Below are 14,348 nucleotides of genomic sequence, written 5' to 3' on the forward strand. Positions count from 1 at the left end.
TGTGCACGCGCCCCGTCCTAGCCGAGCTCGCGTGCAGAAGCGAACGCATACCTGAGTAGCACCCGCATATGAAAACGGTGTTCAAACCACACATGTGAGGTATCGCCATGATCGGCAGAGTGAGAGCAATAATTCTACCCCCAGACCTCCTCTGTAACGCAAAACATGCAAGCTGTATAACTGGTTAAATGTCACCTATGGAGATCTTGGAGTGTGACATGTTGGGTATCAATTTAGGCGGCGTAACATTATCTTTCACAAAATAAAAAAAAATTGGGCAAACTTTATTGTTGTATTATTTTTTAATTAAAAAAGTGTATTTTTTCCACAAAAAGTGCGCTTGTAAGTCCGCTACACAAACACGGTGTGACAGAAAGTATTGCAATGCCATTTTATTCTATAGGGTGTTAGAAAAAAATGTATAATGTTTGGGGGTTCTAAGTAATTTTCTAGCAAAAAAACAAAACAAAACAGTTTTTAACTTGTAAACAACACATATAAAAAAGAGGCCTGGTCCTTAAGCGGTTAAGTCACTATTTTGAGCCAGTTTTCCTTTGCTAAAAATAAAAACATTGCGGCCTGATTTGTCCTAAAAATAACATGGTATCATTTACTTCTGGGGTTTTGCATACATTTAAAGGGTGCCATGGCTGAAAAAAGATTGAGAAACGCTAGTTTAGAAGGTCTTTGGTGGAATTTTATGTTTGTAAATGCTGCTTCATGGATGGAAATGAAAAATAGAAAAGCTGCCACTGTCAAACGAGGTGTAAAATGGAAGCCAGACATCAGAATTCTTATGGTTAATATGCATTTCTCCTCCTTACTGTAAAACCAAATGTAAATCACTACAGTAGATAAAGGCACTACTATAAATGAACAAGAGATAATATTAGTACCAGTGTAAGTAATGTTTAGAAGCCACTGTGACATTTTGCATCCAATGTCCCAGGCCACCGTCATGCTGTTCCAGGCTCTGACTCAATATCAGTTGGAAAGTTCATCTACTCAGAACTTTGAAATGGACGTCAGTATAGAACTTCCTGAGAGGAAAGGTCCATTAACATACCGCTTGGATACGCGGAATGCACTGCTGCAACGCTCTGAACAGGTGAGCTCTAGGTGTCTGTGAAGGAATGTAGTGATTAAAAAATGTTTTTAGGAATTTAATCATTTCAACAATATACTGTACACTATATTGACAAAGGTATTGGGACGCCTGCTTTTACATATTGTACCACCATTTCTTTATTCATTTTCTTTATAGCAAATATATATCAAAAGATAAAAAAAAAACACCTTTCAAATCCCAATCACAATTTTCATGTACTGGGAGGTTTTAGTTTAATATTTTATAAGTGTGCAGGAGGTTATGCCCTATATCCATTTTTGTGGTCTATTCTGGACGTACACATAATTGGACCAAGTCATCCCTTATGCTCCAGGGGTCCTGATCAACTATTTGCTTGCTATTGCCCTACACCAACTACCTCTTCCTTTAAATACACTATATTACCATAAGTATTGGGACACCTGCCTTTACACACACATGCACTTTAATGGCATCCCAGTCTTAATACGTAGGGTTCAAATTTGAGTTTGCCCACCCTTTGCAGTTATAACAGCTTCAACTCTTCTGGGAAGTCTGTCCACAAGGTTTAGGAGTGTGTCTATGGGAATGTTTGAACATTATTCCATTCTTACAGCCTACCTAACAGGGCCTCCCTTCCCTCTGAAAATATCAAATGATATTTTCACTAAACACAACAAAATTCCTGCATCTAAAAAGATAAATCTGTATTGAATTATTAAAGTTCTGTGTGTGAATGAGGTCTCCATTCTGAAATGACCCCCCATGTGCACTCAGCAGCTGCCGATGGGAGGGAGAGAAGAGGAGGGAAGCTGACAGTGCTGCGAGGGAAAGGGCACATGGGAGGGCCCAGACAGCAGGTGTAAGGAGGGTCTCATAGGGGGACCTGAACAGCAGGGGGATTGGAAAGATCAGAGGGTGGAAGGGGCAGCTGTAGAGGGGAAGGAGATGCCAGCATCACTGCAGGGAGACTCACAACTGGTGTCAGCAATAAGTCAGTACAGCTGGCCTTCCTGCTCGACAAGTGCCCAGGCCCCCCGTTTGAACTGATGGGCTATAGGCCTGGTACAGGAGGGCTGGCTGTGCTGCCTTATCAGCAGCCCTGCCATCAAGAGAAGTACTCTTTGTTTGCCCTAGATCGTCCCAATAAGGAATGGACATGTGCACTTTAAAACCAGGTTTGCTTTATTTGTGACAGCAGACAGGCAAATTGGCAGTGCTGGCATAAGTAGTTACCAGTATGATAAATATCATGAACAAAAAACAATGCAGTGTGGTCTGTCCACTTAGAGCCACTTAGGAGTTAGGGATCTGTTAAGCATCTCCAGAGCTACCGCCCTTCAGCTTGGCTTTCTTGGCACAACAGCCAGGATGTGTCACTCTAATGCCGCATACACACGATCAGACTATCCGGCGGACTTGGTCCGGCGGACCAGAGTCCCCCGGACAATCTGCCTGTGTGTGGGCTCTTTTTTTTCCCAAAAGTCCGGCGAACTTAGAAAGTAGTTTTGACTCAAAAATTGTCTGCGATTGTCCGGATTGTCCGCGAGTCCGGCGGACAATCCGGCCGTCTGTGTGCTAGTCCGCCAGACTTTTGAAATGAACGGACTTTCCCGCACACAGAGAAAAGTCCGTTCATTTTGAACGTGACTCCAGGTAGACAGGACTAGCGAAGGAAGTCAATGTCGCTGCCTTCGGTGGTGAGATTGGCACGTCGCTGGCCCCGTCACCTGGTATGGACTTAGAGGGGAATCCCTACGCCACAAAAACGGCGTGGGGGTCCCCCCAAGGTCCATATAAGACCCTTATCCAAGCACGCAGCCCAGCCGGTCAGGAAAGGGGGTGGGGACGAGTGAGCTAAGTCCGCCGGACTATCCACCGTACTTTTGAAATGAACGAACTCGCCCACACACGCGGAGGAAAGTCCGCTCATTTTGAGCGCGTCTCCAGGTCACCTGGTATGGACTTAAAGGGGAACCCCTACACCGAAAAATCGGCGTGGGGGACCCCCCCAGGTCCATATCAGACCCTTATCCGAGAACTCTACCCGGCTGGCCAGGAAAGGGGGTGGGGAGGAGCGAGTGGCCCCCCTCCTGAGCCGTACCAGGGCACGTGCCCTCAACATGGGGGGTGCCTTGGGGAAGGGGGGCCGCGCAGCCCCCCACCCCAAAGCACCTTGTCCCCATGTTGATGAGATAGATACTGGCCAGATACTGGCCCTCCACCCTATGTGAATGAGTATGGGGTACAATGTACCCCTACCCATTCACCTGGTGAAAAAAATGTAAATAAAACACAACACAAGGTTTTAAATAATTTATTGCACAGCTTCGGGGGTCTTCTTCCGTCTTGGGGGGTCCTCTTGCCTGACTCCTCCGTTATCTTCTGCTCTTTTGCTAGCTCTTTTACTAGCGGAGGAGCACGGCTTTCTACTTCGTCGCCGTCCGGGGGTCTTCTTCCGACTTCGGGGGTCTTGTCCCCCTCTTCAGTTCTTCTTGCTGAGCCTCCGCTCCTTCTTGCAGCTCTTTTACTAGCGGTGGCCCAGTCTTCCGTCGTCGTCGCCTTCTCTTTTCTTCTTCTTTTCTTCTTCCTCTTCTTCCTTGAGATGTTGACTCAACGCTGTCTCTGGCCGTAATGACAGGGACACGTTGTGTGGCGACTTATATAGGGACAATGGGCTTGTCCGCCGGATAGTCTGATCGTGTGTACGCGGCATAAAGCTGGCCATGGATGGATCAAAATGTGGTTGAGGGAATTCATTGGCTTTTTTTTTTATCAACCAGCTGGCTGATAAAAAAAATGATCATCTACGGCAGGTTTAACTTTGATGTTATATGGCAAATTTGACATACCCCACTAGTCTCCTGAGAAAGTGTCGTTTGCAGTCCACGAGAGGCATCGAGAAGAACCTCCCACTGCCAATACAGCAAATTTAGGGTTATGGGATTAACATGTTTGTGCCAGCCCTAACGTTTCAAAGCATAATTTTATTTATTATTAAGAATGACTAAAAAATGATTTTATATGTATATAAGTTTGTGTGTTTATTTATAGACATATTAGGCCACGTACACATGGGCGGACTGTCTGCCCAACTTAGTCCGCTGAACAGTGTTTCAGCGGACAATCTGCTCGTGTGTGGGCTTCAGCGGACTGTTTCAGCGGACAGTCTGACGAACAAAGTCTTACGGAATTTCCGTAAGACAGTCCGTTCAAACTTGGTTTTGTCCGTCCAAACTTGGTTTCAGCGGACAGTCCGCTCGTGTGTAGGCAAGTTGGACGGACTAAGTATGGCGCATGCTCAGAAAGGGTTTACACGGCCGAAGGTTGCATTGCAGTGTATAGGACGTCGTTTTTCTAGTCCCGTCGTACGTGCTGTACACGTCATCACGCACGTTTTCAGCGGACTGTTCGTTCATCGTGTGTGGTCAAGTCCGTTCATGCTAATTTTGAACGGACTGTCTGTCGGATTGTTTGCCGAACTTAGTTGGGCGAACAGTCCGCCCGTGTGTACGCGGCCTTATAGACATATAAATGTTGGTCTACTACTGTTATTGAAATTTATGAAAGGGATGTTGGTACCTTTCCTTCTTAGACAACTAACCTTCTTAGATTATTAACAAATACACCGTAAAATGTTATGTTTACTGGTAATGCATTGTATAATGTAAAAAAAAATTAGCAAGCAACAAACAAAACATTTTGCCTCTGAATCCATCCTACCAAAAACAAACTTGCTGATTTTTACAGCTAAAAATAGATGTACTAAAAACGTAATGTGTTCTAAGTTATGCTTTTCATTATTCAAATATTTCTTCTTCAGACTAAAATTAACAAAGCGTTTCGGGTGAAGGCTAAGGGGACAGGACAAGGTACCTTGACAGTAAGTTTATCTCAGGCAATATTTTGCTCTTCCCAGAGATTTTTAAAGGTGACTATAATTTGTGGGTAATTATTCTATTAAAATGGTTCTGAATGCAAAAATTGAAGATTTTTATGTAAAATTTTAACCACTTCAAACCCGAAAGGATTTACTCCCTTAATGGCCAGCCATTTTTTGCAATACACCACTGCGTTACTTTAACCGAAAATTGTGTGTGCATGTGGCACTGTACCCAAAAAAAAGGATGTCCTTTTTTTTCTCACAACTAGAGCTTTCTTTTGGTGGTATTTGATCACTTCTGTGGTTTTTATTTTTTGCGCCATAAACAAACAAAAGACCAACATTTGTGAAAAAAACTAAAAACTATATATTAACTTTTTGCTATAACATATATAAAGATAAAAATATATATAAAAAATGTATTCATCAATTTAGGCCAATATGTATTCTGTTACATATTTTTGATAAAAAAATTGCAATAAGTGTATATTGATTGGTTTGTGCAAGAGTTATAGCATCTATAAAATAGGGGATAGATTTATGTAATTTTTATTATTATTATTTTTTTACTAGTAATGACGGTGATCAGCAATTTTTTGACACTTTTTTGGGACCAGTGACACTATTACAGTGATCAGAGCTAAAAAATATCCACTGATCATTGTATAAATGACACTGGTAGGGGAAGGGTTACCACTAGGGGGGCGATCAAGGGGTTAAGTGTTCCCTGGGAGGTGTTTCTAACTGTGGGGGGAGGGGACTGACTGGGAGTACAGAGAGATCACTGTTCCCAATGAATAGGAACAGACAATCTCTCTCTACTCCCCTGTCAGAGCGGGAATCTTTTTTATTTACACTGGCAGATCCCAATTCTGGCTCTATGGAGCGATCGCCGATGGCCAGCAGACAGGCCGCCGGCCACGCCCAACAGCTCTGGTCAGGCACTGTGTGCACATGCCTGCTATAGCTGTTACACGAAGCACCATACTGGTAAGGCAATTCGCATAATAGAGCCGCCCTGCCACAGTATATCTGCGACTGCTGGTTGGCAAGTGGTTAATATATACAGTATCTCTAGGCTTTTTTTTTCTTTTGTGTTAAGTTTTTATTTCTGTCTGTGTCTTCATTGGGGAGTTTAATCTTGGTCACTATTGTCACCAAGAAAGAAACGAAGGGGAAATTCAAAATTTTAGAGTTGTCCCCAGACCAAGAGTAGTAAGTAGAAATCTTCAAATAGAGATATCTGTTCAGGGGATAACTGTGTAAGAGGAGAATTCCCCAAGTTTTGGAAGATTTCCTTTAACTTTCTGTTGCATTTCTGGATTATGAAGTAAAGACATATTTCCCTATGCAATTAAAACAGAAAAAAGAAAAAAAAATAATAATGACCTGGCCGGGGTTTTAACCCTTTCCTATGCTGTTCAAAACTAGAAAAAAATAATTGTCTTTAAGTGTTGCTGTATAATGAGGTGACTCTTACGGTCTAAGACCTTTCTCTATACCGCATCCCTTAAATATAATATTTCATTCCACTCATAGCATATTGGGATTTTTATGGTGCCAAAACACATTTTTTCTTAAAAATATAAACTTTCTTTCTTTCACATACATTAAAAACATGTTAAAAATATATTATCCATATACAGCAGGAATGTACAGTTAGTTGTTTCTTCCATATAGGCTACACTATTGTTTCCTCTACATGTTTTGCTGACAATGGGAGTGTTGCCCAAATCTTTTTATATAAAAGCTGTATACAAACATACAGAGTATGCATAAGAAAACACCATACAATATTATATGCAATATGATATACAAGTTTTTTTAAAAATAGAATGCTGTCATAGAATCATGCTTACCTAGGTCCCTATCAATCAATAAAAACTCCTACTTATAATTAACGTTGTTACTATTGACATTTTTTGTCTTTAGATTCCAGTTTGGCAATTAAAGTGTTTGTAACCCTAAAAAAAATAGATCCTGTTCCTTAAAGCATGTTGTACAGCACAGTGCTTGTGCTGTGTAATTTGTCACTTTCTATCACGTGAAATACCTAGCTGATCCTGCCTGGTTCTGCCCTCCCCCTGTAAACTGACCACTGTATACCATGTCTGCTGATCCCTGACACCGTGGTCAGTTTACGTGCCTCTGTCATCCGCAGCTCTCCTGGGTCCTCCCCCTGCCTGTTAGCTCTGACTGAAGCTATAATTTCTGAGTCTTCTTTCTACAATCCCCTGTGTTACATTAAATAATGTGTCCCAGTCTATGTGGTTTTGTAAAAATAAGCCCCTGTACACCTTTTTCATAGCGCTCGACACTCACATGAATGGCCGCCTCTTTCCTCCTCTTCTCCTCCTGGCTGATGCCAGCAGGGGTTTCTTGGCTGCTCCCACTGTAACTGTCAGATTTGGAGAGCAGAGAGGTGGCTGGCCACATGAGCACCGAAAGTCACTATAAAATAAGGTAGAGAATGGCTTATTTTTATGTAGCAAGGTTCCCGACCTCCTTCGGTCTAATCAGAACCTCCAGGGCCAGAGATATCTGAAATTCTTCTGTATATGGTGGGTTGCGAGACATAGTGGGTGCAAAGTAGTTAGAGTCATTGGGCGCCAGACACTTCTTGAATGCAAAAGAGATTCTATTTCTCTTAACAGAACTTTGGGAGAGAGGGTTAGGGCCAGGACACCCTTAGGTAGTTGCAATATTAATTGGCAAACTTTGAGACTTCAACAGGAGGACTTATCCGCTTACCCTGACCAGACAGGATAATACAACCACTTTCTGCCCATCATTCTGCTATATGGTGTGCGGGAAGCGGTTAAGGTTATTATAATATCACTTACTAATGTTGTATATCAATGTCAATTGCCCAAAAAGGGAAGAAGAGGGAGGTGACAGACTTGCCCAAAACACGACTAACTACATGTGATCTATCTTGCAATAAAGCCGCTTTAGGTAATAAAAGAAACAAGGAGATTTCACTAATATATTCATACAGGATCCAAAGCCTCCATCTATCTATTATAATATACTGTATCCTCCATCTCTCAGCATATATATTGTGCAGGTTATCCTAATGGCGTCTCCATAGCTCCAGCAGCCAAACCGCCTGGCCACTTGCCATATATACCCCTTCCGCTCAGCCGGCATCTGACGTCAGTGGTAGGACGCAGCTGTCCAGGAGACTTATTGCGCATTTTCCTACCCCCCTCCACCCGCTGGATACAGCCTCTGCGATATGCTGACCAAACATAAGATGCACCACTGTTGATGTCACAGGTCCACCCTTGGCTGGAGGCTAAGGAGGTTAACAATAGCAGGACAGGATGATTCCCATCCACCATTATATAGGTCTTAATGGTTATACAGACCAAGGCACAGCAACACCCCCGGCGAGTGGTCAGATGGTACGGTATTATAGTAAAAGAGGAACATTTTTGTTCACTATTTAAGGTGACCTATAGTGATGGACGAACTTCCGACGGGACGTTTCGCGAAAGCGAAATGCGAACGGACCCAAACGTTCGCGAAACCGAACGTTCGCCGCGGGCCCCATTGACTTCAATGGGAGGCGAACTTTGCAAACCTTCATGTCGAATTTGCGGCCACGTGGTAATTATTAGGGGGTAAAACGTAGTCCCACCATCTGGACAATGACATAATACATGTATGAGGTGAATTTGGGATCGATAACTACAAGCATTTTTATTTTATTTGGGAAATTGTTCTAACAATTCAGGACTATGGAGCTAATGAAGGCAATGGAGGAGAGGGAAGGTCAGGGACCAGGGTAGGCAAAGAAGAGGGTGCAGGAGATGATCACCAGCAGCGTGACATACCGGAATGACACATGCACCGTGATAGAGGCATCTGACAGCAGCACCGTAATACAGAGCACTGACAGCAGCACCGTGACATACAGCGCTGACAGCAGCACCGTGACATACAGCGCTGACAGCAGCACCGTGACATACAGCGCTGACAGCAGCACCGTGACATACAGCGCTGACAGCAGCACCGTGACATACAGCGCTGACAGCAGCACCGTGACATACAGCGCTGACAGCAGCACCGTGACATACAGCGCTGACAGCAGCACCGTGACATACAGCGCTGACAGCAGCACCGTGACATACAGCGCTGACAGCAGCACCGTGACATACAGCACTGACAGCAGCACCGTAAGCAGCCCCAGGAGGAAGTCAGCACAGCACAGGGATGGTGTGATCCCCTCATAATAAGAACCCCCAGGAGGAAGTCAGCACAGCACAGGGATAGTGTGATCCCTTCATAATAAGAACCCCCAGGAGGAAGTCAGCACAGCACAGGGATATCATAAGCAGCCCCAGTAGAAATATGACACCGCTCAACCTCTTCAAAGAGGAGGGTAGGGGCATATAGTACGGTGTGCTTTTTTGGGTCAAGGAAGTGAGCCAAATGAATTAAGAAGGTCTGTGTGCTTGATTAAAAAAATAGTTTATAGACATATACATGGTCTACTGGTCACATGTGTTGAATTCCTCCGAGATCCATGCCTCATTCATTTTTAGAAATGTGAGGTAGTTAACACTGTGGTGAGCTAGGCGAGTACGCTTATCGGTCACAATCCCCCCTGCTGCGCTGAACGTCCTTTCGGACAGGACACTGGATGAGGGGCAAGCCAACAGTTCGATTGCAAATTGGGCAAGCTCTGGCCAGAGGTCAAGCCTGCCCACCCAGTAGTCTAGGGGTTCATCACTCCTCAGAGCGTCCACATCGGCCGTTAACCCAATGTAGTCGGACACCTGACGGTCTAGGCGTTCCCTGATGCTGGATCCGGATGACACCTGTCGATGGGTCGGCTGAAAGAATGACCTCATATCCGAAGTCACCAACACATCTTCAAACCGGCCTCTTCTTGCAGGCGCTGTTGGATTGGTACCCGCAAATCCTTCTCTGGGAGTGGGAATTGCTCCTCTGCCAGCGCACGCAAAAGCAGAATGCAGCATTTCTCGAAGCAAGGCCTGGAAGTGCTGCATTCTGACAGCCCTCTGCGACGGCGGTAACATTTCCGCCATTTTGTGTTTGTACCGGGGGTCTAAGTACGTTGCCACCCAGTACTGGTCCTTGACCCTCATGCTTTTTATACGGGGGTCCCTATTAAAACACTGGAGCATGAAGGCCCCCATTTGCACTAAAGTGGAAGCGGTGTGGTGGCCTGGCTCCTGCTCATCATCCAGGATAATGTCGTCCTCTTCATTCTCCTCTCCCCATCCTCGCACAACAGGGATCCCAGAAAGGTTTAAAGCATGCTCTTCTTGCTCCTGCTCATCCGCCCCGGCACCATCCTCCTCTGACTCCTCATCAGACTCCTGTTGTTGACTTGTCTCAGATAGAGTAGCCCCCCCTGGGAATTCATCCAGCATTGCGACTTCCTCATCTTCCCGCTCCTGCTCCTCCACAGCCTGATCAATGACACGACGCAATGCACGCTCCAGAAAGAAGGCATAAGGTACCATGTCACTGATGGCGCCATGGCTGCGACTGACCAGTTTGGTGATCTCCTCAAATGGCCGCAGAAGTCTGCATGTGTCGCGCATGAGCAGCCACTGGCGCGGTGAAAAAAAACCCAGCTCCCCAGAACCGTTTCTTTCGCAGAGTTCATACAGGTAGACGTTAACTGCACGTTTCTGCTGGAGCAGCCTATCAAGCATATAGAAGGTTGAGTTCCATCGCGTCGGGCAATCGCAAATAAGACGTCTGACCGGCAGATGGTGTCGCCGCTGAATGTCAGCAAGGCGAGCCATGGCCGTGTAAGATCTTCTGAAATGGGCCGAGATTTTCCTTGCCTGCCGCAAGATGTCCTGGACCCCAGGGTATTTGACAAGGAATCGCTGCACGACCAAGTTTAAGACGTGTGCCATGCACGGCACGTGCGTGATTTGTGCCATGCACGGCACGTGCGTGATTTTGCCCTGTTTCAATGCGCTAAGCAGATTGGCACCGTTGTCACACACCACTTTACCAACTGTCAAATTGAGCGGTGTTAGCCACTCATCTGCCTGTGAACGCAAAGCTGAAAGGAGTGCCGGGCCAGTGTGGCTCTTTGCTTCCAGGCACAACAGACGCAGCACGGCATGGCAACGTCTCACCTGGCATGTGGAATAGGTTCTGGGGAGCTTGGGCGGTGCAGTGGAAGAGACGCTAGCAGCGGAAAAGGAGGAGGCAGCTGAGGAGGAGAGGGAGGAGGATGGAGTAGGAGGAGGAGAAGAAGAGTCAGGCCTGCATGCAATCCGTGGCGGTAAAACCAAATCTACACGGGTGCCACGGGTTACATGCTTGACGGCCGTCAGAAGGTTCACCCAGTGGGCAGTAAAACTGATATACCTTCCCTGCCCGTGTTTGCTAGACCACGTGTCTGTGGTCAGATGTATCTTGGCACCGACACTGTGTGCCAGAGATACATTCACTTGCCGCTGAACATGGCCATATAGCTCTGGGATGCCCTTCTCTGAGAAATACTTCCTTCCTGGGACCTTCCATTGTGGTGTTCCAATGGCCACAAATTTGCGAAAGGCCTCCGAGTCCACCAGTTTATATGGCAGTAGTTGGCGGGCTATGAGTTCTGACAAGCCAGCCGCCAACCGTTGGGCAAGAGGGTTATCCGGCATCATCATTTTTTTACGCTCAAACATTAGGCCCACGGAAGCCTGCCTTTTTGCAGAAAAATGTGAGCTTGGCGTGATGGAAGGTGGAGTGGAGGACAATTGTGAGGAGAGAGGAGAAGGAGAAGTAGAAGACGAGGCTGGACGGTGAGAGCCTGCAGTGTGGCTTTGTGTGTTCCGTTGCTCCCACTGGGCTCGGTGATGGCTGCTCATGTGCCTTCTTAAGGCGGTCGTCCCTAGGTGAGTATTGGGCTTACCGCGACTAACGCGTTGACTGCAAAGATTGCAGATGGCAACGCTATTGTCAGCAGCGGACACGTTAAAAAAAGCCCACACTGCGGAGCCATGTGCCGGTGTCCTGGGAGCGCCAGATGTGACCGTACATGGTCGATGACTCGCTCCTGATACATTTGCAGTCTGCTTTGTCCCTGCTGTGCAATGTAAGTCATTGCTGCTTCTCCTCCCTATCTGCTGGTCCATATCTCCCTCTGAACTCCCCTCCTCTTCCTCTCTTGTGGGCACCCACGTGACATCACTAGACACGTCATCATCAACGTCACCTTCCCCACCGCTATAAGTAGAGATCTCGGAGTAGGCAGCAACACCGGGGACCAACCTCCTCCTTGGGCTGATCTGGGTACTGGCGTCAGACTGCTGAGTAGCGCTTGTTGCTACCTCCTCTTCCTGATCCAATACCAAGAGTGGCTGCGCATCAGAAATGTCCTCTTGATATGGATCGGAAAATAATTCCAGTGACTCAAGCGGAAGGTATGTGGTGGTGGTGGTGGTGGTCGTGTTGTTGGTGGTAGTGTCTTTGGGGGTGCACATAGCAGAGAGTGAAGAAGAGGGTGCAGATCGAGAGGATGAGGAGGGTGCAGAAGAGTAAGGCTGAGCGAGCCACTCAACCAAGTCTGGTGCATCCTTTAAAGTAATTGAACGCACCTTCTGCAACTTCCCACTTTGGCTCAAGCCTGTTGCTCCTGCCCTACCCCTACCACCCCTGCGGAAGGGCCTGCCTCTTCCTCTGCCTGTCATTTTTTAAATGACCCTGTGACAAAACTCTTAGTCCCTATACCGCTGAAGGACTGCTGCAGTATAGGTGAGCGGTCAGCAGTGGTGCACGTCAACCCTATCTATTGTGGACCTATAGCGGTCCTTACAGAACAGCAGACTGTACCGCACTCAAGCCTATGTACCGTAGCACCCTATACCAAGTTACCAGTCCTTATAAGAACTTTTGTGGACCAAGCAGGTTGTGTATTAGTGTTTAGCAGACTGTACGTCAGTCCCTATACCGCTGAAGGACTGCTGCAGTATAGGGCAGCGGTCAGCAGTGGTGCACGTCAACCCTATCTATTGTGGACCGATAGCGGTCCTTACAGAACAGCAGACTGTACCGCACTCAAGCCTATGTACCGTAGCACCCTATACCAAGTTACCAGTCCTTATAAGAACTTTTGTGGACCAAGCAGGTTGTGTATTAGTGTTTAGCAGACTGTACGTCAGTCCCTATACCGCTGAAGGACTGCTGCAGTATAGGGCAGCGGTCAGCAGTGGTGCACGTCAACCCTATCTATTGTGGACCGATAGCGGTCCTTACAGAACAGCAGACTGTACCGCACTCAAGCCTATGTACCGTAGCACCCTATACCAAGTTACCAGTCCTTATAAGAACTTTTGTGGAACAAGCAGGTTGTGTGTTAGTGATTAGCAGACTGTACGTCAGTCCCTATACCGCTGAAGGACTGCTGCAGTATAGGTGAGCGGTCAGCAGTGGTGCACGTCAACCCTATCTATTGTGGACCTATAGCGGTCCTTACAGAACAGCAGACTGTACCGCACTCAAGCCTATGTACCGTAGCACCCTATACCAAGTTACCAGTCCTTATAAGAACTTTTGTGGACCAAGCAGGTTGTGTATTAGTGTTTAGCAGACTGTACGTCAGTCCCTATACCGCTGAAGGACTGCTGCAGTATAGGGCAGCGGTCAGCAGTGGTGCACGTCAACCCTATCTATTGTGGACCGATAGCGGTCCTTACAGAACAGCAGACTGTACCGCACTCAAGCCTATGTACCGTAGCACCCTATACCAAGTTACCAGTCCTTATAAGAACTTTTGTGGACCAAGCAGGTTGTGTATTAGTGTTTAGCAGACTGTACGTCAGTCCCTATACCGCTGAAGGACTGCTGCAGTATAGGGCAGCGGTCAGCAGTGGTGCACGTCAACCCTATCTATTGTGGACCGATAGCGGTCCTTACAGAACAGCAGACTGTACCGCACTCAAGCCTATGTACCGTAGCACCCTATACCAAGTTACCAGTCCTTATAAGAACTTTTGTGGACCAAGCAGGTTGTGTATTAGTGTTTAGCAGACTGTACGTCAGTCCCTATACCGCTGAAGGACTGCTGCAGTATAGGGCAGCGGTCAGCAGTGGTGCACGTCAACCCTATCTATTGTGGACCGATAGCGGTCCTTACAGAACAGCAGACTGTACCGCACTCAAGCCTATGTACCGTAGCACCCTATACCAAGTTACCAGTCCTTATAAGAACTTTTGTGGACCAAGCAGGTTGTGTGTTAGTGATTAGCAGACTGTACGTCAGTCCCTATACCGCTGAAGGACTGCTGCAGTATAGGTGAGCGGTCAGCAGTGGTGCACGTCAACCCTATCTATTGTGGACCGATAGCGGTCCTTACAGAACAGCAGACTGTACCGCACTCAAGCCTATGT

The 14,348-nt window shown here is 46.5% G+C and overlaps 1 protein-coding gene across 1 annotated transcript in view; it reads left to right on the forward strand.

Annotated features, from left to right (window-relative positions):
- Positions 1-14,348, forward strand: part of LOC143961246 (complement C3-like) — a 659,302-nt gene that overhangs the window by 542,724 nt on the left and 102,230 nt on the right. The window contains exons 30-31 of the mRNA XM_077470481.1: positions 950-1,108; positions 4,911-4,970. Of these exons, the coding sequence (XP_077326607.1) occupies positions 950-1,108; positions 4,911-4,970 (219 nt within the window). The remainder of the gene's footprint in view (positions 1-949; positions 1,109-4,910; positions 4,971-14,348) is intronic.

The sequence above is a fragment of the Lithobates pipiens genome, unplaced genomic scaffold (assembly GCF_037356315.1).
Source record: "Lithobates pipiens isolate NorthernLeopardFrog02 unplaced genomic scaffold, aLitPip1_a1.2 Scaffold_8, whole genome shotgun sequence".
Lineage (NCBI taxonomy): Eukaryota > Metazoa > Chordata > Amphibia > Anura > Ranidae > Lithobates > Lithobates pipiens.